The sequence below is a fragment of the Mytilus trossulus genome, chromosome 1 (genome assembly GCF_036588685.1).
Source record: "Mytilus trossulus isolate FHL-02 chromosome 1, PNRI_Mtr1.1.1.hap1, whole genome shotgun sequence".
In the NCBI taxonomy this organism is placed as follows: Eukaryota; Metazoa; Mollusca; class Bivalvia; order Mytilida; family Mytilidae; genus Mytilus; species Mytilus trossulus.
The window spans coordinates 110974660-111002396 of record NC_086373.1 but is presented as its reverse complement, the minus strand read 5'-3'; the positions used below and the strand labels follow the sequence as shown (position 1 = coordinate 111002396).

The window sequence follows — 27737 nt, the reverse complement described above, 5'->3', positions numbered from 1 at the left end:
CAAAGACATAATCTTTCAATAAGTTTAATTGAGGTCTTGATCTGGCATACCTATAAATGCTAGTAGACCGTTGCTATGTTATGTATTATTGTCATTTTGCTTAGTTCCTTTTGTTACCTATTCTGAAATCGGACCTTGACTACTTTTTTTAGTGCTTTGCTATACGTGTTGCTATGTGTATCTAAATTGTACATTTGTTAGAGGTATAGAGGAGAGTTTGAGATCTCACAAAACCGATTCACTCCCACTGCATTTTGATCGCTGTTCTGGTGCACGAGCCTCTAGCCGTTGATGGTCTTGTATGTTTTAGAATTTTAGCTCATTGATATGTAATTGAGTTAAGCGTGACGTCCATTCACTGAACTATTACACAAGCATATGTAGGGACCAGCGGAGGACCATCTGAGGGTGCATATGTTCTCGCTGCATCGAAGATCCATTGATGGCCGTCGTACAATGTCTTTTTTTACGCTTTGAAATATTCTTAATTTCCGTTGTCAATTTTATATATATAAATATTTATATATTTTGTCTAAATAACACCCCCAAAAATGTAAGATATATAAATTTGTGGAAGCAAGTTTTGTTTTTCCCTGACCAGGATTATAACTCATGCTACTGAGACAGTACACTACAAAATACAATCTAAACAAGTCTGAATGGGTTCAGCATCACACAATATCCACCAAAAAAATCCTAAAAAAATGTTAAATAATTTGGATAACAGATGTCCTTCATCAGTATGAATATGTTGTTAAATGAGTCATATCAATCTATTATGATCAAATTGTATTATTTTTTTACAAATAACAGTTAAAACTGACTACAGAGAAATTAAAAAAAAAACCGAAGGTTATATAGATATTTAAAACAGACACTGCAAATTAATGCTTCAAATAAAAAAATTAATGTGCGAAATGAACCGGTACAACTCTAAACTTTCAAAGCTGACAACACTTAGGATATTATAATATCGATTGTGTGGAAATACATTCTCAATAAACAGCACATACCGGTCTAATCTGGTATAAAATTTCAGATTCGAAAACAGTATGATAATTTAGCAATGTCAACAGATACTGAGTATTATAACACCCAAACTAAATAGCAGTTTCATAATGATATAAAAAAAGAAGAATAATTCATTTTGACTAAAGTTAAATAATGAAACATGACTTTGTACTGGTATATCCGTCCTAAATGAATAAAACCTGGTAATTTTAACTGATATAATTTCATTTTTGTTTAGAGTGGACAAAGGTATTGAACTAGCAACAGTTTTCTAAGGAGGCATACATAAAAAAACATAGAATAGGTCACTCATTTTCCCTTATCACTCATTTTGATACCACCATTTGTACCCAGTAACACAGGCTTCCGTGCTGGACTCCTACAGTTTGAAAGCATTTACTCTTCCTCACAAACTTAAATATTGACAAAAGTTACTAACAGAAAAGTAATTAGGCATATTACACATAACTACACAGTATCTGTTGCTATTTCGCTTTTTTTCGCAATCAGTATCACGTGACGCCTTCCATTTGAACTGAATCTCTTGATCTGGAGTCCCTGTATCTGTCTAACCCCTCACAATTTCTCTTCTTTCTTCTACGAAAATTTCGTTGTCAAGCAATTCTTCATCGTGAAGACGTTCGTAATGTTTTCTTCCTCTTTCCTTTTGTCGTTTGGGTTTAACATCCTTATCATTTGTATACTCAACATCGGTCAGATAGTATTGTTGACGTGTTCTAGTAGCTGATACAGACGGGTTGTCTTTGGCATAATCTAATGTCAGACTGTAACAACAAAATGAGCTGATTGGCCATTATGACAAAAGTGTGTCTGAAATCATATCTGATATTCTTTCTCAGTCATAATTACCTTCCCTAATTACCGAACTGAACACAGAAATAACACGACGGGTGCCGTATAAGGTACAGGAAATGCTTACCCTTCCGGAGTACCTGATTTCACTCCCGGTTTTTTTGTGAAGATCGTGTTGTCTTATCTTTTATTTATAACTGTTGATGTAAATGTTCCTTGGTTTTGTGAGTCTTTGTTTACTCCTTAGTTTTGATTGTTATTGTCTTCTATAATACTACACTTTTTATAACAGTATGTGTAATTTTAAAATAACAAAATTGATGTTGATAAGCTTGATGATCAACATATTCCAAAACATTCAAATCAATAAAAAAAATAAAGAAAAAACACTGAAAAATCACAAGAAAGAAAGTGAAAGAAATTAAATATTTTACTTACAGTTGTTCATCATCTCCAGGCGTTATGTATATGAACTTAGTAATATCGTATTCATCAGACTGTCTTCTGAAATATAACAAAACTTAAATGAATCAACACTTTTACTGAGAAATAAATATGTTCTCCTGAAATCTTAGATTCAAGTTCAAGTAACAAGCTCGAATACAGAAAAGATGAATACTGAAAATCAGAAAACGAAAGGGTTGCGCGAATCAAGAATAGCGCGTCTGTAAAATTGTATATTACTCAGAAATGTGTTGACTTATTGCTATTTTGATAGTTAAATGCAAATGTTAAATTAATATAGCAATTATTTAGCATGTTAGTTATGCCAAGTATTCCGTTGATGAACACTGACTGAAAATACAGGCAAAAAACAAATTTACCGTATAAATTAGGTACCACTGTTTATACAACTGTATAACAAATATCACTAACCAACCAATATTCCTTGCTATTAAACTGACCTAATCACACACTGATACATGTAAACTGAATAACAGTTTAAAAATAAAATACAATATAAATGACTGTGGAGACGTGGTAAAAAGCCGGAATGAACTGTGCCAATGTAAATTCAATTTAGTTTTATAACTCGGATGTGTGTTTTCGCAATCAATTTATGATTTTTGAAGATCGGTTCACTACTATTGTTTTTATTTCGTACACCTGTTACAACATATTATTATTATTATTATACAGTATTTATAACAGCGCATTATATAATATTAAAATTACCCTAAGCGCTTTACAATATATTTCCATATACATATATAAGTATTAACAATAAAATATAAAAGCCCATGTTTAAAACTTTTAAAAACAAAAAGATTTGAAAAATATAGCATTGATAAAACAATAAAATTTATATAAAATGGGCATGATAAAATTAAGGAGATATTGAAACGGTACCAATAAAAGTAAGTTAAAACTTCAAAATATTTGCTTAAAAAAAACAAATCTAAAATAACCAATAAAAGTATACTAAATTAAAAATTCAAATAAAGTAATATCTTAAAAATTCAAATAAAGTAATATCTTAAAAATTCAAATAAAGTAATATCTTAAAAATTCAAATAAAGTAATATCTTAAAAATTCAAAATTACAATGATGTAGAAATATTTTAAGAACTATTAAAAGCATGACTGAATAAATGAGTTTTCAATTTTTTCTTAAAAACGTTCACACAATGGATGTTTCGTAGATCACTTGGTAAATCATTCCACAGAACGGCTGCTGCTTTGTCGAATCTCCTTTCCCCATATGTTTTAGTTCTTACACGTGGCGTTGTTAAAATCATGGAATTATTAGATCTAAGTGCTCGCATTGGTTTGTATATTTGAACGAGTTCTTGTAGGTAGACCGGTGCCTCCTCGTGCAAAGCCTTAAACACATACAATAGAAGTTTATACTGGCATCGGTATGTTACGGGCAGCCAATGGAGAGACTTGAGGATTGGTGTTATGTGGTCGTACTTCCTCTTCCTTGTAATGACCCTAGCTGCTGTGTTTTGGACTCGTTGTAACCTTTGGATAGATGTTGCTGGGAGTCCATACAGTAATGCGTTACCATAATCTAAACGGGAGGTTACAAGAGAGCATACTAAGGTTTTGCATGCTTCTTCGGTAATAAAAGGTCGAATTCGTCCAATGTTTCTGATCTGATTGAAACATGATTTAGAAATAGCACTAATTTGTTTGTCCATTGTCAAAGTTTTCTCAAAATAAACGCCTAGGTTTTTTACGCACTCAGCATCACTAACAATGTTTCCACCAAGGTTGAGATTCATGTTTGAAAGGTCCTTCACTCGGTTTTTTGGAGCAAATACTATCAGTTCCGTTTTATCCTCGTTTAATTTTAACATGTTCGAGCACATCCACTTGCTGATATCAGCTACGCAAGCCTCAAGTCGCTTTGATATGTTCGTCCAGTTATCGAGTGGCTTGAATACGAGATAAACTTGTGTGTCGTCTGCATAACAGTGATAACTCATGTTATGGCGTTTACATATTTCGCCAATTGGTCTTGAAAAAATGCAATAAAGTTTTGGTCCCAAGACCGATCCTTGAGGAACACCAAAAAGGAGACGAATCTCATCTGAAAGAACAGAACCAATAGCGATTCGTTGAGTCCGAGTTTTGAGATACGACTTCAACCAACTAAGTGCTGTACCGGTAATCCCACATGAGTATTCCATCCGCTTTATCAGAATAGGATGATCTATAACATCGAAAGCGGCCGATAGGTCTAGCATTAGTAAAACGGCACAACAGTCGTTATCAAGTGCAACGGTGATGTCATGATGTACACGAAGTAATGCTGTCTCGGTCGAATGACACGCACGGTAGGCTGATTGCACATTGTCGTGAAGAGAGTTTGTCGTATGATGGTTTTCAAGGCGGGTCTCAACAACCTTTTCAACTACCTTGGATACAAACGGAAGATTCGAGACGGGTCGATAATTCTTCAATACCTCTTTGTCTAGATTGATATAAAACTATGTTAACATATTTTATTAACAAAATCGTTATGTATATAACACTATGCTATACCCAAAAACAAACTGATCACAAATAAATCATGTCAACCAAGCAAACGTTTCAAAGTCAAACGACAATAACTGAAAGGGCAAGGCCAAATGCACACAACGAAAATGAGATGAGCCAATGCTAATGCAACTGCATACCAAATATCTTTCACCTATTACTACCGCTTGTGGTTCTTCATAAACTTACTAAATCACAAATGTATGCATTGTTGATGCCGACGACCACAACGATGCTGGAAATAGCATATCAATCAGACAATGTCTCATTTTTTTACTTCGATACGGCGTCAAAAGAAATAATCATAAAAGTTTGCTCTAAATATTGTATAAAATTTATTCTTAAAATGCTTTTGTCCAACTTCCGTACAACTCCATGCAGGTCTGAAAACGTTATTGATAAAATCAAAAATAACTTAAACTGACTGAACCCGAAGAACCTATGATTGCTAAACAATGGTTTCGTTTAAGTGACACAAATGACATAGGATCGTTAAACATCTACATATCAAATGAATTGTTTTAACAATAGGATATATTAATAAAAAGAAAAACATAACGATAGCCTACATTTAGCTCTACGTTCACAATCACAAACATCGCATAATGTCACTAACGTGTGTATGTCTCTTGTCACACATTATGCAAACGTAACCGTTGTTCAGCGCAGTAATTCAGTGGTTGACATTCGTTGCCGTATTTTATAATTGTTTTTCGCTCATTTTGTTTTACATATTCTCGTTTGAAACGTTTTACTCGTATCCTTCCATTGCTTTTTAAAGCTGACAATATACAAGAGCAAACAGACAAAGGATGTTATTTGGAAGATGTATCAGCTCTCATAAGCTAGTGTTTTTGGTTTTGTGACTATGTAAGGCTTGTTTTGGCTTTCGCACTTTTGTATCTGGGCGTCACTGGTAAGTCTTGTGTAGACATAACGCAGTTCTGGCGTATTACGTTTAAACCTGGTGCTTTTTGTTAGCTATTATTTGTCTGTTTCTTCTATTTATTTGTATTGTAGTCCTGTAATGTTATGTTGTCATTTATATGGTATATTTGACATTGCCATTAAAGCGGGAGGTTTGGCATGCCATAATACCAGGTCAAATCCACCATTTTGTTCTTTAAAAAATGTCTTGTACCAAGTCATGAATATGGTCATTTTTTATATTGTAGTTGGTTTCTGTGTGTGTTACATTTTAACGTTGTGTTTATGTTGTGTCGTTTGTTTCCTCTCATATTTGAGTGTGAATTCACATTACTATAAAACGTGTCACGGTACTTTTCTATCCCAAGTTCATGTATTTAGTTTTGATGTTATTTTTGTTATTCTCATCGGATTTTGTCTAATGATTAGTTCGTTTCTGTGTGTGTTACATTTCAATATTGTTTCGTTGTTCTCCAGTGATATTAAATGCGTTTCCCACAGTTTTAGTATGTAACCCGGAACTGGTTTTTTTCTATTGATTAATGAGTTTCGAACAGCAGTATACTACTGTTGTCTTTATTCTTGCCAGTACTGCTGGCTCAGGTAAGATCACAACATATTTTGGGATGTTTTTGATTTTCTGTAAAGCTTTCGCGGATTAGAGTGATACTTTTTGAAATTTAGGATCGTAAGGTAGCACAACTGGAAGTCTTCTGTGTACACTTGTCCTACTACAGACGTATAAATATAAAGAGAGAAATCGTCAAACGAGACAAGGATATTTTCGAATTGAAGAGGGTTCAAGGGTTCCAATTTATTAAAGTATTTTGTTTTATCATAGCGAGATACATGTGATAAGTACTAGTCAGTAATTCATCAAATATAAAAACTTAATTCTATGAGCTCAGAATAGCAAATATGATTTACCCGCCTACACTGTGTTTCTTTCTAACATATGGTTCTCTGAAAAAGATAGTACAAACGAAAAATATGGTACAACGTCGATTATATACATTACATTGTTGATTTTTGGCAGTGTTGGTGAATGAACATTTTCATTTTTTATTTAATCGTTATTTGATTTAAAATTTTGACTCCTGCTGTTCAAATCTAAGAAGAAATGGACAATTTTTACAAGTTATGATATTTATAGAGCCCAAAATATAATCGGGATAAACATATTTAACTTGTTAATAGAATAAATCCATTCAACACTAAATAGGAATCAGTGAATATGGTTTTATCAGTAATTACATTGTTTTCTCTATCCGTAAATCACATATAATAATCAATATTGGTGTTAATTTGGAACACCTATTGTCATACACCCTGTGATTAGTCATGTTTAGGCTTTGCAGAAGGTTATACTGTTCTTAGACTGTAAATGACGTCTTTGCACCCAATGTGTAACAAAATCAAAAGCTTAAATACGTCAAACGAATGGATAACAACTGTCATATTCCTGACTTGGTACAGACAGTTTTCTATCTCAAAGATCGTAAATTAAACCTGGTTTTATAGCTTGATAATCTCTCACTTGTGTGATATAATAGATTTACTATTTAGCCCTGGGAAAACAAGACTTTTGTTTAAGTTATGATTAGCTTTGGACTACGTTTCAACAACTGCGAGCACTCTGAGGTAGGAACTTTGTATCGTTCACCATTTTTTTTAAAATGAACCAGTCAATTTACATTCGAAAAATACGTTTTGGTCTGATATCATTCTGTTACACTACAGTCCATTGTCAGGGGTTTCATTGTATATGAGCGTTATCTTACTTAGGTTCGATCTTTGTTCCGGAGAAATGATGATAGTCCGTCGGAAGGATACAATAAATGGCTGACCCGTGTCACGTAAATAGTTATCAAAGGTACCAGTATTATAATTTAGTACGCCAGACGCGCGTTTCGTCTACACAAGACTCATTAGTGACGCTCATATCAAAATAGTTATAAACCAAACAAATACAAAGTTGAAGAGCATCAGGGAAAAAGGGAAGGCTAATGTCGCTACAAGATAGCACTTGCACCTGCAAAGCGGAAAGGGATTGCTATACATTGCAAATACTTGTTTCATTATCCACTACTGACAACGTATTTGAATGACGTGTTTATCAACAAACAATCGGAATACCCATTGGAATCACCTGTCCCTCTCTTTTTAATAAATAGTTGTTGCACTCAAATTGGGCAGACTTCAAACAGAAACCTCTTTCGCTATATAGATCATGTTGTTTCAGTAAGATTTACCAAAAATGGTGACTATGTTGAACGCATCTATCCCATTGAACTTTAGATCAAGAATACAACAGATATAGTACAGTTCGCCTCGCATCTTTAAATTGTCGTTGTTGGTAGGTTGAAAACAAATTTTATGACAAAAGAGATGATTTCTGCTTTTCATTTCTATGTAACAACATTCCAGTAGAGTCTGCATTCAAAGTAAATATATCCAAGTTGATACGATATTACAGGGCTTGTGGTTCCCATCAACATTTTTTTATATATAGTTTGGTGCTCACGAGGACGCCATAAACCCAATTGTTGAAGTCTAATCATCCTTTCTCGTTAATTGGACAGACGCCGTCACAAGTTGGTTGACCGTTATTGATTTTTATTTTTCACAGATAATAGCGGATACGCTCGAATTCCTAATGATTTAACTACAATCCTATCCCCTTTTCCCAAATGTGACTTTACAAATAAGACTTGTTTTACTCGATGTCCGGCATATTTTCTTTTTTGCAGGTTACAACTTGTGAGCAAGTATTGTTATGTGTGGTTATTAGTTGCTTTTAATGTTTTAGCTTGTTGTTTAAAATCATCAAGCAGGTTTAATCTTCAGAGCGAGTGGTTTCTCCTTTTAATTAGTTTATATTTTATCGTATCCGGTATTTCATAGCGTTATCATACGTTATGTTTTTTTTCATGGTTTGCTCTCTTAACGATGTCCAATAATTGACTTACGTAATCTCGTACAATTTGGGTATTTGTATTTTATGGAGATAAAAAACCGATCCCGGTGGTGGCTCGTTGTTGTACAATTGTTTCTCGACTCTCTTATGAGCCTCTTGTGGAGTAACTTTAACTTTCTTTCTACCACACAAGGGAGCACAATAACCTAAATTTATAAATGAATTCAAGCAAATAATGATTTGGACTTATCTATTATTGTCAATATAATCTACACTCGAAATGATTGACAGGTGTTCGACATATTGCAACTATTATTGATGTTGTCGTCTTTTGACTTATGGATGTCTGATGTCTATTTTCAGTTGTTGGGTTGTTTTATCATTGAGATAGACATCATCATATAATACATGTCTATGCTAAAATAAATTGTGGGAAAGAATCATATACCAGTTTACAGATTTCTAAATAATGGCGCCATATTATTATCATTTGAGGAAATTATCGATGATCAATTCATTTATTAGTTTTGTGTTTTACTCAATTGGTCGATCGTTTACTCAAATAATCTATAATACTATTGTTTTGAACGATAATAGTTATCAAAGGTACCAGGATTATAATTTAGTACGCCAGACACGTGTTTCGTCTACACAAGACTCATCAGTGACGCTCATATCAAAATATTTATAAAGCCAAACAAGTGAAAAGTTGAAGAGCATTGATGAACCAAAATTATAAAAAATTGTGTCAAATACGGCTATGGTAATCTATGCCTGGAATAAGAAAATCTTTAGTTTTTCGAAAAATTCAAAGTTAAGTAAACAGGAAATTTATAGAAATGACCACATTATTGATATTCAGGTCAACACCGAAGTGTTGACTACTGGGCTGGTGATACCCTCGGGGACGACACGTCCACCAGCAGTGGCATCGGTCCAGTGATGTAAATATTTATCAATGGTACCAGGATTATAATTTAGTACGCCAGACGCGCGTTTCGTCTACATAAGACTCATCAGTGACGCTCATATCAAAATATTTATAAAGCCAAACAAGTAAAAAGTTGAAGAGTATTGAGGAACCAAAATTCCAAAAATGTGTGCCAAATACGGCTAAGGTAATCTATGTATATATTTAACCTGCTCTGTACAATTCCGAATGCTGAGTTTTAATTTTTACAATAGCTTGCTATCAAACTGATCAGTCCTCATATTTAATGTCCTAGGTAACATGTTCATAGTATAAACAAGCAGCAATAACAAGGCTATGCTTCGTCCAGATTGAAACAAATAATTCCGTATAAATGGATACATTCAGGCACGCTCGATGGTGTATGGTTTTGATTTAAATCTAGTGTGATTGGCCATATACAGAAACTAACCTTTGCAACAACAGCATACAACGATGAAAAACAGTATCAAAATTAGAATAGATAAGACGATTGCGACTATTTCTCCAATAGACAACTTCGACGAGTCACTAAATATAACTGCTGCATCAGGTCCAGCAACTACAAAAGCAACAGTGTATGTAAAACCTTTATGTTTTAAATATAAAAACAATCTGAAATATCATAGAAATAAACACTGACACACACACACACACACACACACCAACACACACACAGACACACACAAAACAAGTATGTATTTACTTTCTCTACCTTAACAGTATATACCGGTTTTGAAGCGAAAGTGACGTCGACAGGTGACGCAAAAGACTCCTATGTGTCAAAGCATTAAAACTTGACAAGGATACAGTTAATGAACAAATTATGCATAATTGTATTTTAAAAATAAAAATAAAATTTGAGATCAATAAATTCGATTTTAATAAATAGCCATAAATATATGGGTATCGCTTATCAGAAATCGATTCTATTATTATAGCGATACTGTTTTATTATGAGACCTAATAAAAAAAAAACGCCGCCATTACTTTGGAATCACCAGTTGTTTTCTGAAAAATTATAAATAATCTTTACATGCATATATATATAGTTATAGGGACCAGATCGTAGACACAATAAGGATAATTATATTTCGATTTCTCGATATTTGTAAAATGAGATAGGATGCAGGTTAATAATATAACATGTGAATAAACATTGAATTTGTAATTTATCAAGTCTGTTGTTATATAAAAAAAACAACGTTTCATTCATTTATTGACAACAATAATGACATGAAAATCACCGTATTATGCTCATTGTATGTTGAACGGTTATTGACAAATTTTAAGGTCTTATCTCAAAGATTTTTTTTTTATCATAAACATTTCACAAGAACAATACTATAAGTTAACTGAAACTTACAAATTATTAAAATAAGCACAAAAAATATATACAATAGTGCATCAATGTCATGTTTCTTTGTAGATAATAATTGTACACAGAAATACTAGTGGTCAATGAATTTTCAGAATAAACCTTAACTAGAAATATTTGAAGTAAATTATGAAATGCGTCAAAACCATTCAACTTCTTTGTGTTACACATCAAGTTAATATTGCGTAAACTTGTATATAATTTTAATGTTGTCTCTTTTGAAAATGAATTATCTAACGTGTTTAAGTATATTTTATCACTTTGTTTTCAATTATGTTTACGGTTAACAAAATCCTTATATAATAAGATTTATAAAAGCGCGTCATGCGCACTTTATTGAATGTTTCGTTCATTTAGCAGAAGTTATACATAAAAACGAAATAATACACATATACAAAGAAAAAAAACCTTACCGGTCCCTGATACAATAGCAACGTTGAATGTAATGTTACGTGATGTTCCAATGCTGTTTGTAGCTCTACATGTATATGCTCCAGTTGCACTAGTGGAATCTGTATTTATAACCAGGACTTTGCTGGAAGACGATAAGGAATTACCATTGTAAAACCATTGCCATGCGGTAGCTGATGGATTAGCATGTGTATCACAGCTTAAACGAAGAGGATTTCCAACTATTTGTGATATGCTTGTCTGTGTTACAATGCTTACTGGTATATCTGTCAATTATATATAAAAAAAATAATTATAAACAAATCTAACGTAAAAGATACTAGGTAGTTTTCGAACAAGTTCTTCAAACATAAGTAAATAAGCATTGACTATTTCAAAATTCATTAACTATACTGATTTACCAAATCCTTATTGATTTCAAGTTCGAAATGAAGCACAATATAACTTACATCGCACATCAACATCTACTCCTGTCTCTCTGTTTCCTTTACTATTGGTAGCTTTACACATAATCGAACCATCATGTTCAGTATAAAGGGAATTGATAATGGTAAGGACAGCACCTTCATGTATCATAACGTCTTTATGATACCAGTTGAACGTAGGGACAGGATCACCATCAGCCTCACAAGTCAGGGTGAAACTTTGACCCTCTTGTACTACAACAGCTGCTGGTACTATTCGTATATACGATGATGCAACTGAAACAATTATTCATATCTTGTTTTCAAAAGTCATAATCAAAATCTAAAATTGTCTTTCTATAACGCAAAATTAAAATAAAAAACCACTAAATAAAACATATTTTGTTAAGATGGATCACATATATTTAAACTTTGTTGTGACTGTGCTTGATATGGGTGATGAACCCTTTAATTCTTGAACACTTATGAATGTCAAATTGCTAAATATGATCTATCAGTCAAACATTAATGAAAAACCATTGTATTCTTAACTTAATTATTTACCATCAATTTCCATCTTTTAAAACTAAATAGTATGATCATATTGAATGATTAACATGAATTGGCAATATTCAAATGTTTCTACTACTCTTAATTCTTTATCAAATAAATATATATTAAAATTCCATCGTTATTAATTTACAATTTGGTTTTCAAAAGAATATCCTTTCGGTTTTGCATTGAAATCTTAAAACAGTTGTAATTTCACATTTTTTTATTCTGCTAACTGGACCAAACTGAACTATGTTGACCACTATAATGACATTAATTTGGATATTTGACTTTATTTCAATGAGCTGATTGCCTTGGCATTTCCTCTGAGTTTTGTCTAGAGGGTGATATACGTTAAGGCTTAGGTTGACATCAGGAAGATATACAGTCAGTTCGACGCTAGAAGTTAAAGGCAATTTTTTTTTACTCTTGTGACAAACGTAGACACATATTGACTGTCGAGGATGTGTCGACATATACATCTGTCGGAAATATGAAAATACAAACATAATTCCTATTCACACAGTCGAGAATGTACCAAAACAAAACTACAGTACTTAATACAATCGAAAATCATGTCGATACTTTTGAACTCTTTCATGAACATTTCAGACAATGTAAATACATTTTTGAAATATCTAGTAATATTTCAGCCTCATTCTAACAACAATGTCACTTACTTGATGTATCAACCGAAAGAGTGACATATGATGAATCTCCTTGTCCAACGGAGTTCACTACTGAACATCTGTATAATCCTTGATCAGAAGAAGCTAGGTTAGTGATAGTAAGACTAGGATTGGACAAGGTACCACCGACGTATTTGTTACCATCAACTGTAATGTCTTGGTTTCCTTTACTCCATATAATATTAGTAGCTACAGGGTTAGAAACGTAGAAGCATTGTATTGTAACAACCTGTCCTCGAAATCCTTGAGACGGCTGTGTGATAGTAACATCTGGCATATCTGTGAACAAAACAATATATAAAGGCAACAGTAGTTATTCAACTAGTTTTCATGCTGTTAGACTTTCCATTAGATAATTTGTTTTTATTTTGGAGAAATGTCTATAATAACAAGATATACCTTTAACCTTTACTAGTATACATTATGTTGGAGTATTTATATCTTGCTGTTCCGTGTGAGCCGAGGTTCCGTAAAGAAGACCGTACTTTGACGTATATTAGTTTTTCTTTTACAAAGTCCTGTCCCATTGTCGCTCATACCAAATCTTCTGATATCTATTAGTACATAACTTTATACAATTATTATTTTTATTTCACTTTTATCTTTGTTCTACCGAATTTTGACCTGAAGTTTTGATGAACGATATCGTCTACAAGCGACATATAAAATAAAATCAGGAAACCAAAGATATTATATATCGGACTATTTCTCGTGAAGTCAGTTATACAATAATGACAGCCCGTGGAACAATGGCTTAAAGACAAAACAAAAAAATATTTCTCAAGTGTTCTGTGTAGCTTGGGAATCAAGTACATAGTTAGAACTTTAATGTTACTCAGTTCCTCTTTTACAGAGAAAGTTTATAACATAAACGGTACTAATTTGCCTGCAGCAGATGCGTATTTCGACAATACATGTCTCTTCAGTAATGCTCGTGACCAAAATATTTGAAATCCAAAGCTTTCATAAATTATGAAGAGCTATAATCCAAAAAGTCCAAATGAGTATAGCCAAATCCGTAGAAGGAATCAGAGCTTTGCATGAGGGAGATACATTCCTTAAAATTTGTATAAATTTCTAATATTCTATAACAGCAAATTTTGATTACACAAATAGATCCGTATTTTCATGCCAGCACCGAGTTACTAGCTACTGGGCTGGTGATACCCACTGGGACTAACAGTCCACAAGCAGAGGCATCGTTTAAGTTTGTTACATGTGTAATGTAAACAAAAATTGATTGATTTTGATAGTTGTTGGACTAGTGAATTCCTTTTGCTTATATACCTATATGGAGTTATTTTCTTTCAGAACGATTGGTCATTCTTTCAACCCGGACGATACCATGTTTCAATGAAATATGCTCCCATGCATAAACTATTGACCTGTCTGAGGACTACCGGACTGGTATTACCTACCTGAACGCATATGCCACCAGCAGTGCCTTTGACATCCTGGTTGTGATACTCCATAAACATATCAGGCTTATAGAATCATAAAAGACTTGTGTATTTACGTTGAAGTACATGTTAATAAGATATTGAATTATCTTTTTTTTATTGATCATTTTGGTGTTCAAATTACAGTGTAAACATACATACTTACATTTTTACAATACATAAGTGATTGACCTATGGCATAGTCATACTATTGATATTTTACGAATAAGACATAGTAAATATTTACAAGTAAATGATGTGAATACTCAGTATATAATACCTCTTAATGATACTTTGGAATACATTAAATATATGTGGTCATATCGAGAATAAATTTGATTAAATAACTTTCATAAATCCCCCCCTTCTGTCGACAAATGACTCGTGCTTGTCTTTAGAAAGATATAAATATTTAAGAAAAGCTTGCACAGATATGAACAGTCTGTCTAGTTGCATGTTCTTTACATAACTAATATAATACTTTGCCTGAAGAATACAATAGTTTAACACTACGTTATCAGAATTCAATACACCAAAAATGACACCGGCTTTATTCAAAAATATTGTTACTCCAAAAACTAAATACCACCAATTAGAAAATTATCTCCAAAATTGTTTCTTTCTATACATACAAAACATTTATGCTCTATAGTTTCTATTTCTTTACAACTGGCACATTCATTAGTTAATGAACGTTTATATTTTTCAAGGAGATAATTATGTGAGACTATTCTGTGTAACACTTTATATTGAAAAGCTTGTAGTTTGCTTTCAATAGTACATGAAAGCTAGTGAATAAATACTGTTCCATTTTTCGTCACTAATTTCTATATTAAAACTTTCTTCCCACCTTTGTTGTGAAATAGGAGCAAACATTTACCCGATAGATAAAAAGTGAATATACATCTTTAGCAAACAATTTACTAATAGGCACTTTTTTATTCTCAAAAATAAATCCAAAGGAGTTGCTCTTAGGTGACATGTGTTGTTCTAATAACAAATCTTTTCAGTCACGTGGTGTAGCAAGTTTAATAGATAGCATGTCTACAAAAGTAACATTCAGATCATTTTTTGTTAATAGCGTCATGAGACAAAAAATCGCATTTATCATCTACAATATCATTAATGAACCTTCTGCCTTTCATGTACCAAGATCTGTAAAAAAATACTCGTTCTGTCAACTTTGTTAAACGAATTGAACCAAATAAATTCTGTTCTTACATGATATGTATTTAACGGGATGAAAATACCCTTGAAACATTTCCAAGCAGATAACACTTCTATTTAAAAAAGAGGTGATTTTAAATTTAAAACTCAAATTCACATCTGCTCATAAATAAATCCTCTAAATCAAAAAGGGAGAAGAATGCTTTGGAAACATGTTTCCATTTAGAGTCTTGTTCTGACAAAAATCTTGTTACCCACATAATACGAAAGGATAACAGCTGTACTTTAAAATTTGGTGCTTTCAGTCCCCCCTCGCTAGGAGACTTTTGAATAACTTTTGATTTAACTTTCGGAGTACTGTATTGAATTGTCTTGCTATTCCTTAGGGTAAGCCGTATTTGACAACAAAGTTTGGATTATTTAGATTTTAGTGCCATCTACTTAGTATCTGATTTTGATTTTGTTTTGATTTTAATAAATTTGAAACGTCTTTTATAAACTTCACGCATGGCATACGACTAATGATTTAACTCATATTATTTCAATGGAATTTAATGGTGTAAACTTAATGTGCGTTGGATGTATTATATTTTTGTTCATAATTCAAACATTTTTGTCAAGTTAACAGCCTGTTTACTTCTGGTCAATGGCAATTTCTTCCACAACATCTTAAATTATAAGCCCGTTTGTTCAAAGCTTAACTGAGTTTGACTGGTATATTTCGACCCTCCTTTCTAACGAATGATAATATAAACGTGAATGAATAAACGTTTCATCGTTTCAAACCAGCACTTACTAATATTATATACTTGTATAAAATACCAAGTTGTTCAATTACCCAATGACAGTTGTTTATATAATTGTTTTCAATTAGTTAACAATCGAATGAGAGGATATATATATATACATACACTGAACATCGAAAGTTACCACTGCGTCAGCATTTCCATAGGTGTTGGAAGCCCTACATTGGTACGTTCCAGCATCTGTCCGTGTCGGGGATGCGATCTGAAGGACAGAGCCTGTTGACAACTGTGTATTGGTATTGCTCTTAAACCAGGTGTATGTTATCGTTGGACTGCCTAGGGCTGTACATGTTGCCGTTATTGTCTGGCCTTCATTTGCAGTTATTGGACTGGGACTAATGGCCATGGATGTAGGTGCATCTACAACAAACACACACAGAGTTAACACGTTTTACACTGTTTTTAACACGAAATTCTGTTTAAGTAATTACTTGTCTAAATGTCATTTCTTCCCTTTATTTGATACTATTTACATGAATAGTTCTTATCATACGTTTAACATGTCTCTCTAGGACTATCTGAATAGCGTCTGGTGTTGTGGAAGGGAATTTTCTCAGGACTTGACAGAGGGGATGGTTGACGCCTTTACATTCGGTTTCACTATTATCATAACAAAACCAATTTATTCGATCGACAATAACCTTATTTCAAAAAGTTGCATTCAGATCAAAAGTTTTACGCAATTAAAAATCTAAAATCATACATTATAAATGCGATTTGCATTTTACTATTAAATGTTATATTGCTTAAATGCTTGATAGACGTGTTATGATTGGACCATAACATAGAAATCAAATTTGTGATTTGATAGTTTTATTTACTAACTAAAGTCTAGAAAATGAAAAAAATCTGAATGAGATGAAATGCCATATGTTTGAAGTCATATTGCTTATTTGATATTGCACTCTAACTTAACGTTTTTGATATAAGTCTTTGCTTTCGCCTATGTATACTTACTTCTGATAACATCTAATAATATCTGAAAGCTTTGACCTGTGCAAACAACATTAGCTGCATGGCATAACTAATTGTCTTCATCAGATGTGTCTTCATTATTAAAAGTCAATGGCAGTTAATGTGTTGTCGATCCGTAATATTTTAAGAAAAAAACAGGGTTTAGCCTGTCTGGATTGCCATCATTGATCTGACGTGTCCGGTAAACAGCAGACTCGTCACAAGCTAGTGTGATTGTATTTATCAATGTTTGTTGAATATGTTGATTGCCACTGTTTAACTACAGGGACGTCTGAATCAACATTAATATATAACATATAAAACATAACCACATGTATCAAAATACAAGTAAGTAGTTTAACATTGTGTCATATTTTGACACGTCTAGATCCTTTATATATGAGCGGTATCGCTGTTATCCATTATTGACGGATGTACGGTTCCATAGTTGTCGTCATCTGCATTATTTGGGCCTTGTTATGTTCTTTTAAGTTTTGTAACTGTTTTTAATATTGAAATACAATAACCTACATGATGATCTCTTATTTGAATATATACTCACTTCCAATAACCGTTAAAGGCCCTTGTATACTCTGTCCAGTTCCAACAGAATTAGCTGCTAAACATATATAATTCCCAGCATCATTACTATTGAGATTAGTTATGGTTAGGGATGGTGTACTGACAGATGATCCAGTATATCTGGAGTTAGACATGTCTACAGTTGAAGTTATACTTCCTGAAACTTTCTGCCAGTAAACAGAGGTAACACCGGGATTAGCAGATAAAGTACAACCAATTGTAATTGTATCTCCAAAGTTACCAGTAAAAGATGTCTGAGTGAGGCTTACACTAGGAACATCTAAAAGAAATAAATCAAGGTTGATATTTAGTTTTTCTTTGTATAAAATTCGGAAAAATCCAGTTATTGATAAAAAGCAGTTATTTTGGCAAATGGAATTTCAAATATATATATCTTTATTTAGTTAGTTTATTTCTCTATGTTGTATGAAGCACAATAAAAGAATTATTCTTGGTAAAATAAGGAGTATAGGAATACTTTGGAACCATATGCGGATAATTCTTAAGAAGTAATAAGATTTTTTTAAGGCGGCCATTCTCTGTTATATCAATTATGTCAACATCTTAGATAATTCAATTTAAAATACAATTGTATCGTTGCTTGGTCAGTTTCTGTGTGTGTTGCGTTTCTGTGTTGTGTCGTTGTTCTCCTCTTATATTTAATGCGTTTCCCTCGGTTTTAGTTAGTTACCCCGATTTTGTTTTTTGTCCATGGATTTATGAGTTTTGAACAGCGGTATACTACTGTTGCCTTTATTATATTTCTTTCCAAGATAAACGTAAGGATTTAAACTTGAAATCATAAATGTTCCCTACCTTAGCCTCAATATACCAATTTCGCCCGCGTATGTACTATATGTTTCCCAACTTATACGATAGTCAATAACTTTCAACGGCTACTCATACATTGTAAAAGTCCTCGGTGTCTGCGCACAACATCATTGAGCCATTATTTAACGTTCAATCCACCATTTTTTACATTTGAAAATGCCTGTCCCAAGTCAGGAATACATAACAGTTCTTATTCATACGTTTGGTGTGTTTTTTCATTTGATTTTGCCAGGTGATAAGGGACTTTTTTGCTCGTTGAACACGGATAACTTATTTTAAGTTTTTTATCTAATGACAATGACTGTAGGTAGTAAGTCCCCGTACGATCCTGTGTTTGCTACTCTACTTCTCCGACGAATATTACGAGCCACATTCTTACAACAAATACTGACAGCTCTATCGCAACAATTGTGTCCTTACGATGACGATGGTTTCTTTGACTTTTTTTCTACATTTTTAATTTCGACTTTAGTGTTAATAAATCATCGCAAAGGGATAATTTTTGAACATTGCTCTCGTTTTAATTGTGTTCCTTCCAATTCAAATGATCAAAAAACTATGTCTATGCCTTTTAGATTAAGTTATCAAACTAAAATAAACAAACAGAGACAAACAAAATAACCTGCGAGATGTTCTCCTATGTTGAAGTGGTTTGCAGGTATTTGATAAACGTCATTGACATTTGTGATGGTGTGAACTTAATTTATAAAGTTAAATATGTAATAACTTTCAAAAATTTATGTTTGCCTTTTTACACTTGAATATCGTTACCATATACTTCACGTTTACAAATGGGCAACCGCATTCTACACATGTAATCTTTGTCATTATATAGAAGAAAAGCCTTTTCTAGGAGGATGCATTCGAACTATTTCTAGGTGTGACTGTCCTTTGTCTTTTATGGATGTAAGCAATTTAAAACAATGCTGTTAAATAAATTTAAACATACTGCCAGTAACAACCATTACAACTTGGGTACTCTGTCCTGTTCCAACGCTGTTTGTAGCAAAGCAAACATATGTTCCCTGGTCTGATAACTGTGCATTGGATATGGTCAGGGATGGGGAGCTAATGGATGATCCGCTGAATCTTCCACCTATGTTCACATTTGTAGATGAACCACCAGATATATACTGCCAGTAGACGCTAGTGTGCTGTGGATTAGCTGTCACGGTACATGTTAAGGTAACAGAAGCACCAATATTTACTCTATAGGATGTTGTATGCGTTATAACAACAGGTATGTCTGATAAGAATATAACATAATTTTAAATTTAGTATATCCGTTTTCATTGATTACTATAATCAATGATTTATGATTTATTTCCTTTTCGACGCAACAAAAGACATCCCTTTTATAAATCTGAACAGATGAACAATACTGTATAGTATTACCTAAGAGAAATTCGTTGTGTTGAAAGTTTAATGCTTCGCGCGACAGTTTTTGCTGACACGAACTCTTAGTTTTATTTATTCATATCAAGTTCTTTTGTTCATGTCGATATAAAAAAATGTTACAATAAATTGGATATTAAGTTACATAGATATTTGTTGGTTCTGAGCTTGTATGATTTCGCAAGGTTGTACCTGTAATAACTTTACATAACACAAAAATGTCGACACTCACCTCAAAAGATAACCAAATTTTAAATCAGCATTTTTCCAAAGGGATACAGCTCCGATACTGTTGTCAGATCATTAAAGAAGGCATATATTTGTATCGATATTGATTCATAATGTATTTGCAACGGAAATAACCACGTTTATCCTGAAACCACTTGTTGGCATTTTATGAGTTATTTTCATATAGGTTATGATGGTATGATACTTAACCACTAACATGAGGGATAGTGCTTGATTTTGTATCTTGAGTACATAAACTTTCAATCAATTTTAGTGAGTTCTGGAGCTTGCATGTCAGTAACTGCTAATATTCCATTGTCAAATTATACATAAGTTATAACTTACTTCCTATAACATCAAAGAATATTTGTTGACTTTGTCCAGATCCAACACTGTTCGTAGCTGTACATATATAGAACCCCTCGTCTGACGAAACCGTATTACGTATGACCAGAGAAGGTGACCCTACAGAACTTCCGCCGTAACGACCACTAGACATGTTAATATTCGTTGCTACATTATTGATGTATCGCTGCCACGTGACACTTGTCGCTGATGGATTAGCACTTATAGTACACTGTAATGTGATGGAGTTTCCCACATTAACAGAGTAAATGTTTGATAGTACTGTAACTACAGGAACACCTAAATCAGATACGTAGACACACAATAGTTTCACGAGGACCACATGTTATATTACAGAATCGATTAGAAAAATATCAGTTGCATCAGCATTGAATGGATAAACTTTGGTTGCAACGGATCGAATTGACAAAAATTCTTTGTGTACCTGTCTTAAGTCGGGAGGGTGTAGATCAATGATTCAATTTTCATTCGTTTAAATATGCAGAATAGGTGAAACACAATTTGATTAAATTATGTGGTCTTAAATAAGTTGTTGTTCAAGGTTCAAGACTTATACATTTGTTTTTCATAAATCGTTTTGAGCCGTTGGTTTTATCCGTTGAACTGTTACCCATCTTATATGGTGAGGTCTTTTATAGCCGACTATGCGGTATGGTTTTTCAATGTCGAGTGCCGTACGATTGTCGATCATTTCATACATTTATTGTACGTGAAAATTGTGATATATATAGTTTTCTCATCCTTTTTTGTGCAGCAGTGATACGAAATGTGAGTCTTCATGAGATTATTTCATTGAGGGATGAGCGTTGAAATAGATGTTGTATGATTGCTATTGAGACAACTCTCCACAAAGAGACCAGTTGACATAGAAATTAACAACTGTTAGCTCTCATTCGGATATGAGTAAAACCTATTCCGCATAGGTAGCTATAATAGGCCCGAAATGACAAACGTAAAACAATTCAAACGAGAAAACTAAAAGTCTGATTTCCGTGCAAAATATTGAAGAAAATCAAATATGATACAAAACAACAATCGACAACCACCAACCTGCAGGCTCCTTAATTTGGACAAGCTCATTCATAATGCTGTCGGGTATTTGTAGCCTTCTATCTCTAGTTTGGATTTCACTCTAATTAACAGGTATGAATCTCATTAACATTGGCAATTCAAACTGATATCATGTTTTCTGAAATGTCTAAAAGTTTCAGGGATGGTGGATAGTTACCGTATGCACATTTTTATTCCGGTAAGATTTGCTCTAAATGCTAAAATTTAGAAAGTCAAGTTAAAAACTTCATTTAACCCCTGTTCTTTTTTCCGCCAATGTCGGCCATGTTTGTTGTGAGCCGAGGTCATAGGACAAAATTAATGAACTAAATACCAAAATGATTATTGTGTTGGTGTTATTTTATATATTTCCTAAAAACAAGACTTTTTTATGCAAACATTCTAAGGCACGTTAATGGCAAGGTGAATTGACAATCGGCAAAACAGTTATATTTGGGAATTGGTCATGTTGGGTACTAAGCAGACCAGATGACGTACATGGTCGACAACAATATAATACGTGGAAAAATTGTCGTTAGTTAGTTTAAGGATGTTCGCTGCTCATTTTCAAAATAAATAACTTTTCATAAAACCAGTTTTTATTGATAGGGAATAAATTGAGGAATCAAAAAAGCAAACAAATATAGGCGTCTATGAACTTGTTTTCGAGATATAAGCCATTGGAATTTTGGCGGGAAAATGTTCTCTTTTGATTTTTTATAGCTTTATCATTGACCAGTTAAAGTTCTATTAAAAAATAAATAAAAGATTATAAGACTTTTACAAATAACTTATAATTATACATAATTAAAAAAAAATGGGGGTTCATGGGGATTTTTTAAGTCATTCAAATGAATAAAACTAGAGGATTCCTAAAATCTGACAAAAATTTCAAAACATGACATGCAGACATCCTTATTAGCTTTACTTACTTCCAAAAATATCCAGAAAGGTCTGTAAACTGGTACCTGTGCCAAAACTATTCTGTGCATTACACGTGTAATATCCTTCATCAGCAATTACAGCATTCAACACAATCAAAGATGGTGATGAGATCGTAGATCCCGAGTATTTATTCGTCTGAGAGAGATTGATGTTCGTCGATACCCCATTTACAACTTTTTGCCAATAAACTGAGGTATGAAGAGGATTGGATGATACGGTACAAACCATGGTAACGGAAAAACCAACAGTAACACTATACTGCGAATGGGGAATGGTAACCACTGGTCTTGCTTTGAGGGTAACAAGATGAATAAACATATCATTAGTCAACTTATAGATTGTTATAACAATGATAACAATTGTACTTAACTTCAAACTTTATCAACACATATAATTATCCATAAAAATTTCTATAATCTATATATGAAATTATATATGAGACCGAACACCTTTTCTCCCCCTCATACAAGGCTCTGATTCCTTTCACGAATTTGGCTATACTTTTGGGACCTTTTGGATAATAGCTCTTTATCTTTTATATAAGCTTTGGATTTCAAATATTTTGGCCACGAGCATCACTGAAGATACATGTACTGTCGAAATGCGCATATGGTGTAGGAAAATTGGTACAGTTAATGTTATCTTCTCAAATAGAAGTCCAATATAACGTTATAATAGAGATTTAAAATCCTGTTTCAACTGTTGACCCAATATGGACCCAGCTTTGATGTTTGGTTATTGTTTTTTTTCGATAATAGAGAACTTTGTGTTGATGGTAAATATTTTTCCTATCAAGTTCTTTCACAACTTGCTTTCATATAAAAAGTAATGTAAGGCTTGTCATTTTGTTTAAATAATCACGATGCTTGTCATTTTTTTTTATCGAAATGCAGAATTCTGAAGCTTGTCATTTCGAATTTAGTTTTTTGTTTGAACAACAGAAAATTACACTCAAACATAAGGAATCACTACAACAGAAAATTACACTCAAACATTAGGATTCACTACACTTATAGTTTTGTATAATACATATATAGGTACCTATTCTTACTTCGTTTACTTACTTCCAATAACATCTAAAAATATCTGTTGACTTCCTCCGGTACCCACGATATTCTGGGCATAACATTGGTAGTATCCTTCATCAGACAACTCCAAAACACTGATGGATAGTGAGGGTGAACCTACAGTCGAACCTGTATATCGCACATTGTTCATATCTATACTTGTCATCTGTCCGTTTATTAGTTTTCTCCAGTAAACACTTGTTTCTGTTGGATTAGCTTGTACTGTACATATCATTGTAACAGTTTGTCCGTAGTTACCGTAGTATAGATTCTGACCAACAATAACTGTAGGAATGTCTGAAAAACATATATAATGAAGTTCCATTAATATCATATGGTTAAACAAAAATATAAATGGTAGAAGATAATTAGACAAGAACAGAGTTTTGAATTGACGAAAATTACACATATACAACAAAACAAAGCACACATGAATCTTACCACCTGTGACGTCTAAGAATGTCTGTTGACTGGATCCGGTTCCCACAATATTGGTAGCAGTACAGATATAATTTCCCTCGTCACCAGATACAGCATTACTGATAGTAAGAGATGGTGTACTGACAGTGCTACCAATTATTCTGGATCCATCAACTGTAACTGTAGTGAGTACGCCGCTAACGATCCTTTGCCACGTGACAGAGGTATGGGATGGGTTAGAGGTAACTGTACATTGCAATGTGACTGTACCGCTAAGCGGTACCGAATAGACGTTGGAAGGTAAAGTAACCACGGGAATATCTGACAAAAATAATTATATAATGTTACTAGAGACACACGGTTCAAAATGTAAAAACTATTATATTCTTCAATACTTTGACGATCATACATATAAAATGCTAAATTTGTTTTTAAAAATATATGAATATGATCTGTAAATGAAAGTCTCAACATTGTGCATTGATTTCCAAATTATTTGTTACATTTAAAATAATTGAAACAGTAATTTAAAACACATAGACATATACTGTTTCTTAAAGGCATTGGTAATTTACCTCCAAAGACATCGAGGAACGTTTGTGTGCTTTGTCCGATGCCAACACTATTGTAAGCAAAGCAAACATAATGTCCTTCGTCATTAAAATTGACGTTATTTATTTGTAGAGACGGGTTATTGACCGTGGAACCACTGTACTTGTTGTTACTGTTAACTTCATTTATATCTGTAGTAACGCCATTCTTTATCTTTCGCCATGAAACTCTTGTATGTTCTGGATCTGCTGTGACGGAACATACAAGGACAACAGAACTACCATAATTGACATTATATAACGATGGTTGTATATTAACAGTTGGTATATCTGCAATTGTCAAAATCTATATTATTCCCAGCTTCTGACTGATATATCTATCCAACTTGTACAATCATAAATAAAGAAGAATGTAAATTTGCATGATTGTAAAAATCAATCTTTTCGTGAACTATGTATATTTATGAGGTACCCTTTCGATCCGATTCGTTATGATTAGAAATTAACAAGCGTTAAACTATCTCAAAAGGGCTTAGAAAATCAAACAATTAATTTAAGTATATATCTCATTCTTGACCGAGGATGCATCCTGCCTGTATTGATCTCTTTTCATATTTGATATAAAATAATGATATAACAAACATAAAATATATTGTATGATTTTAAAAATATATTAGCATTCTGTAATAACACTGAACAGGTGGGTAGATGCTAATTTCTTTACGCTAAAGATGCTCCGTGTTTTATGATAATAATCTGATATCCTTGTTTGATACTTAAGAGATATAATCACCTCTCTAAACCTCTCTGAATTTTATAAGCTATAGTTAAAGTATGCAGTGTTTGGCAGTGTTACCGCAGAAATGAAAAGTAACAGTACCGGTTCCAGGAGCAGGTCTTGTCGGAAGCAAATAATTATATCTACTCTCACATTGTTATGTTGATTTTTTTTATGCACGTTATAGCACGCCATTTACAACTTCAAGCATTTAAGCTATAGCGTATGTACTCTAACGTACTTAGGTGGAGATTTAAGGTAATTTACAGCACGCTATTTATGAATTAAAGCATTTCATGCACAGCGTTGACTATGTGAACAAGTAATGCATGTCTTTTTATGGTTTTTATATAAATGTGTGAACACATTTTTAATTTTTAGAATGTAAAAGCTTTTGTGGCGGAGATATTTTCTATAAAGTAAACAAACCTTGCTAATTTAATGACGCAAATGACGGAAATTTTGCGGGAAGGTGCAAACTTTTGTTTGATGTCAACTATGTTGCATGCTTTCAACATCAAAGGACATGCAGTTTGAGAGAACATGTTTAACACTATGCAGTGATCGAAAGAGTTAAAATTATTATATATAATTCGTAAAGTTTATTATTGTATGTATTATTGTTAAACTACAAACGTGACTTTCTATATGTACATGTTTTGGCTTAAGGGATGTTCACGTTTATGACAATTGCTTTTTTATTCAGCAACATGTGGTCATCGTGTTGTGGCCAGTTAATTAGACTTTAATAGTTTGGCTGTAATTAACCTAACGTTAAGTATATTGGACCAAAAGTAGTGGACACTGTTTAGAACCATTTTATTTGTGAGTTTAGGCTTTCTAAAAGTAAGTACCTACCATAAACACAATTCTTTCTCAATTAAAGCCACGTTCGTAGTTGTATAAAAGAACTATCCATAACAAGTTAGTTAACATTGCAAGTAGGCACTGAATACAAATTAGTTCCTCTTTAGCCATTGGTTTTATAGTGCCACACTTGTGAGAAAAAAAAATCTCTTTTTTATAAATATTATTTTCAACAATAGGAATATTATCCTTTACTATACTGAACGACTTTCAAAACGCAACTCTCATTTTGTTGATTTGTTTTACCAAAACTTCTTTGATTCTCTAACAACTACTTTTCATGTTTACCATATATCTTTCTCTTTACAAAAAATCAATATCTGACTAACCTGTGAACATACAGAATTTTTGGAATGGCACGAATTTCTTCAAGCGAATTTGGAACCCATAAAATTGATTCAGTTTTTTTGCGTTGTGAAATAGTTCTTTCAATCCATTGCCACATTTAAGGTAGATCACAAGTATATATTTTTTTAGACAGACTTTTTTTGTAATTTGCCAAAATGAAGATTTTACTATGCTCTTTTCAAAAATTTAATAAAAAATATGGGTCATCAAGCTATGAATCATTGAAAACTGCCACAATTTGGTTAGTTTGTTTATGAAAAAAATTCGTGTGCATTAAAAAGATTCTATGAGACAGAATTTTGAAATAAATTTTGAGAAGAAAGGTTTCATAATATGTTTTAAGAAAAGAAAAAAGGAAAACATGGTGTCACCGAACTTGTTTTCTTGCTACAAGTAAAAAAAAATAAAATCCTTATTAGTCCAATATAAATTTTGTGCTAAAAGCGTTATCTCCGCTTGAATGGCTCATTTGAAAAAAATGATTTCAAAACCAAAAAAACTGATATTTCTTTGAATAATACGATTAATTAACAAGTGTTCTTTAAATAGAAAAAAAAAAAGTTTAACCATTGATTTGCAAATCTGTCTCCAAATTTGCAGATTTAGGCAAATAACTAGACCGATGTTGTACTGTAATTGTACATTACAAGACGGCGGTATACCATGAATCTACCTTAAATCAGTTTAAAAAATGTTGCATCTCTGTATTGCCAAGACTGAGGAATAAAAAAACTGAATCAGTCCATAGGAATACTGCAAACAGGAAATAAACTTCACAAGTAGACAGGATTTTTTGCTGACCATCAACGAACAGATCAACGTGTAGTGACAATGCAACGTCAATATAATTGGATAATGAATCGTCATTTGCCAGACATGTTTACGGCGGCAACGTCAACTGCTTATC

At 32.8% G+C, this 27737-nt stretch overlaps 1 protein-coding gene across 1 annotated transcript in view; it reads right to left on the bottom strand.

The window, feature by feature from the left end:
• Positions 1–1579: 1579 nt before the first annotated feature.
• Positions 1580–27737, bottom strand: part of LOC134705909 (hemicentin-1-like) — a 110404-nt gene continuing 84246 nt past the window's right edge. Inside the window, exons 12-26 of the mRNA XM_063564627.1 lie at positions 24862–25167; positions 24308–24607; positions 23864–24163; positions 22787–23089; positions 20784–21083; positions 19765–20061; positions 17965–18264; positions 16554–16808; positions 13028–13315; positions 11841–12092; positions 11394–11657; positions 10036–10164; positions 8706–8859; positions 2263–2328; positions 1580–1796 (exon numbers count right to left, since the gene is read on the bottom strand). Of these exons, the coding sequence (XP_063420697.1) occupies positions 1580–1796; positions 2263–2328; positions 8706–8859; positions 10036–10164; positions 11394–11657; positions 11841–12092; positions 13028–13315; positions 16554–16808; positions 17965–18264; positions 19765–20061; positions 20784–21083; positions 22787–23089; positions 23864–24163; positions 24308–24607; positions 24862–25167 (3731 nt within the window). The remainder of the gene's footprint in view (positions 1797–2262; positions 2329–8705; positions 8860–10035; positions 10165–11393; positions 11658–11840; positions 12093–13027; positions 13316–16553; positions 16809–17964; positions 18265–19764; positions 20062–20783; positions 21084–22786; positions 23090–23863; positions 24164–24307; positions 24608–24861; positions 25168–27737) is intronic.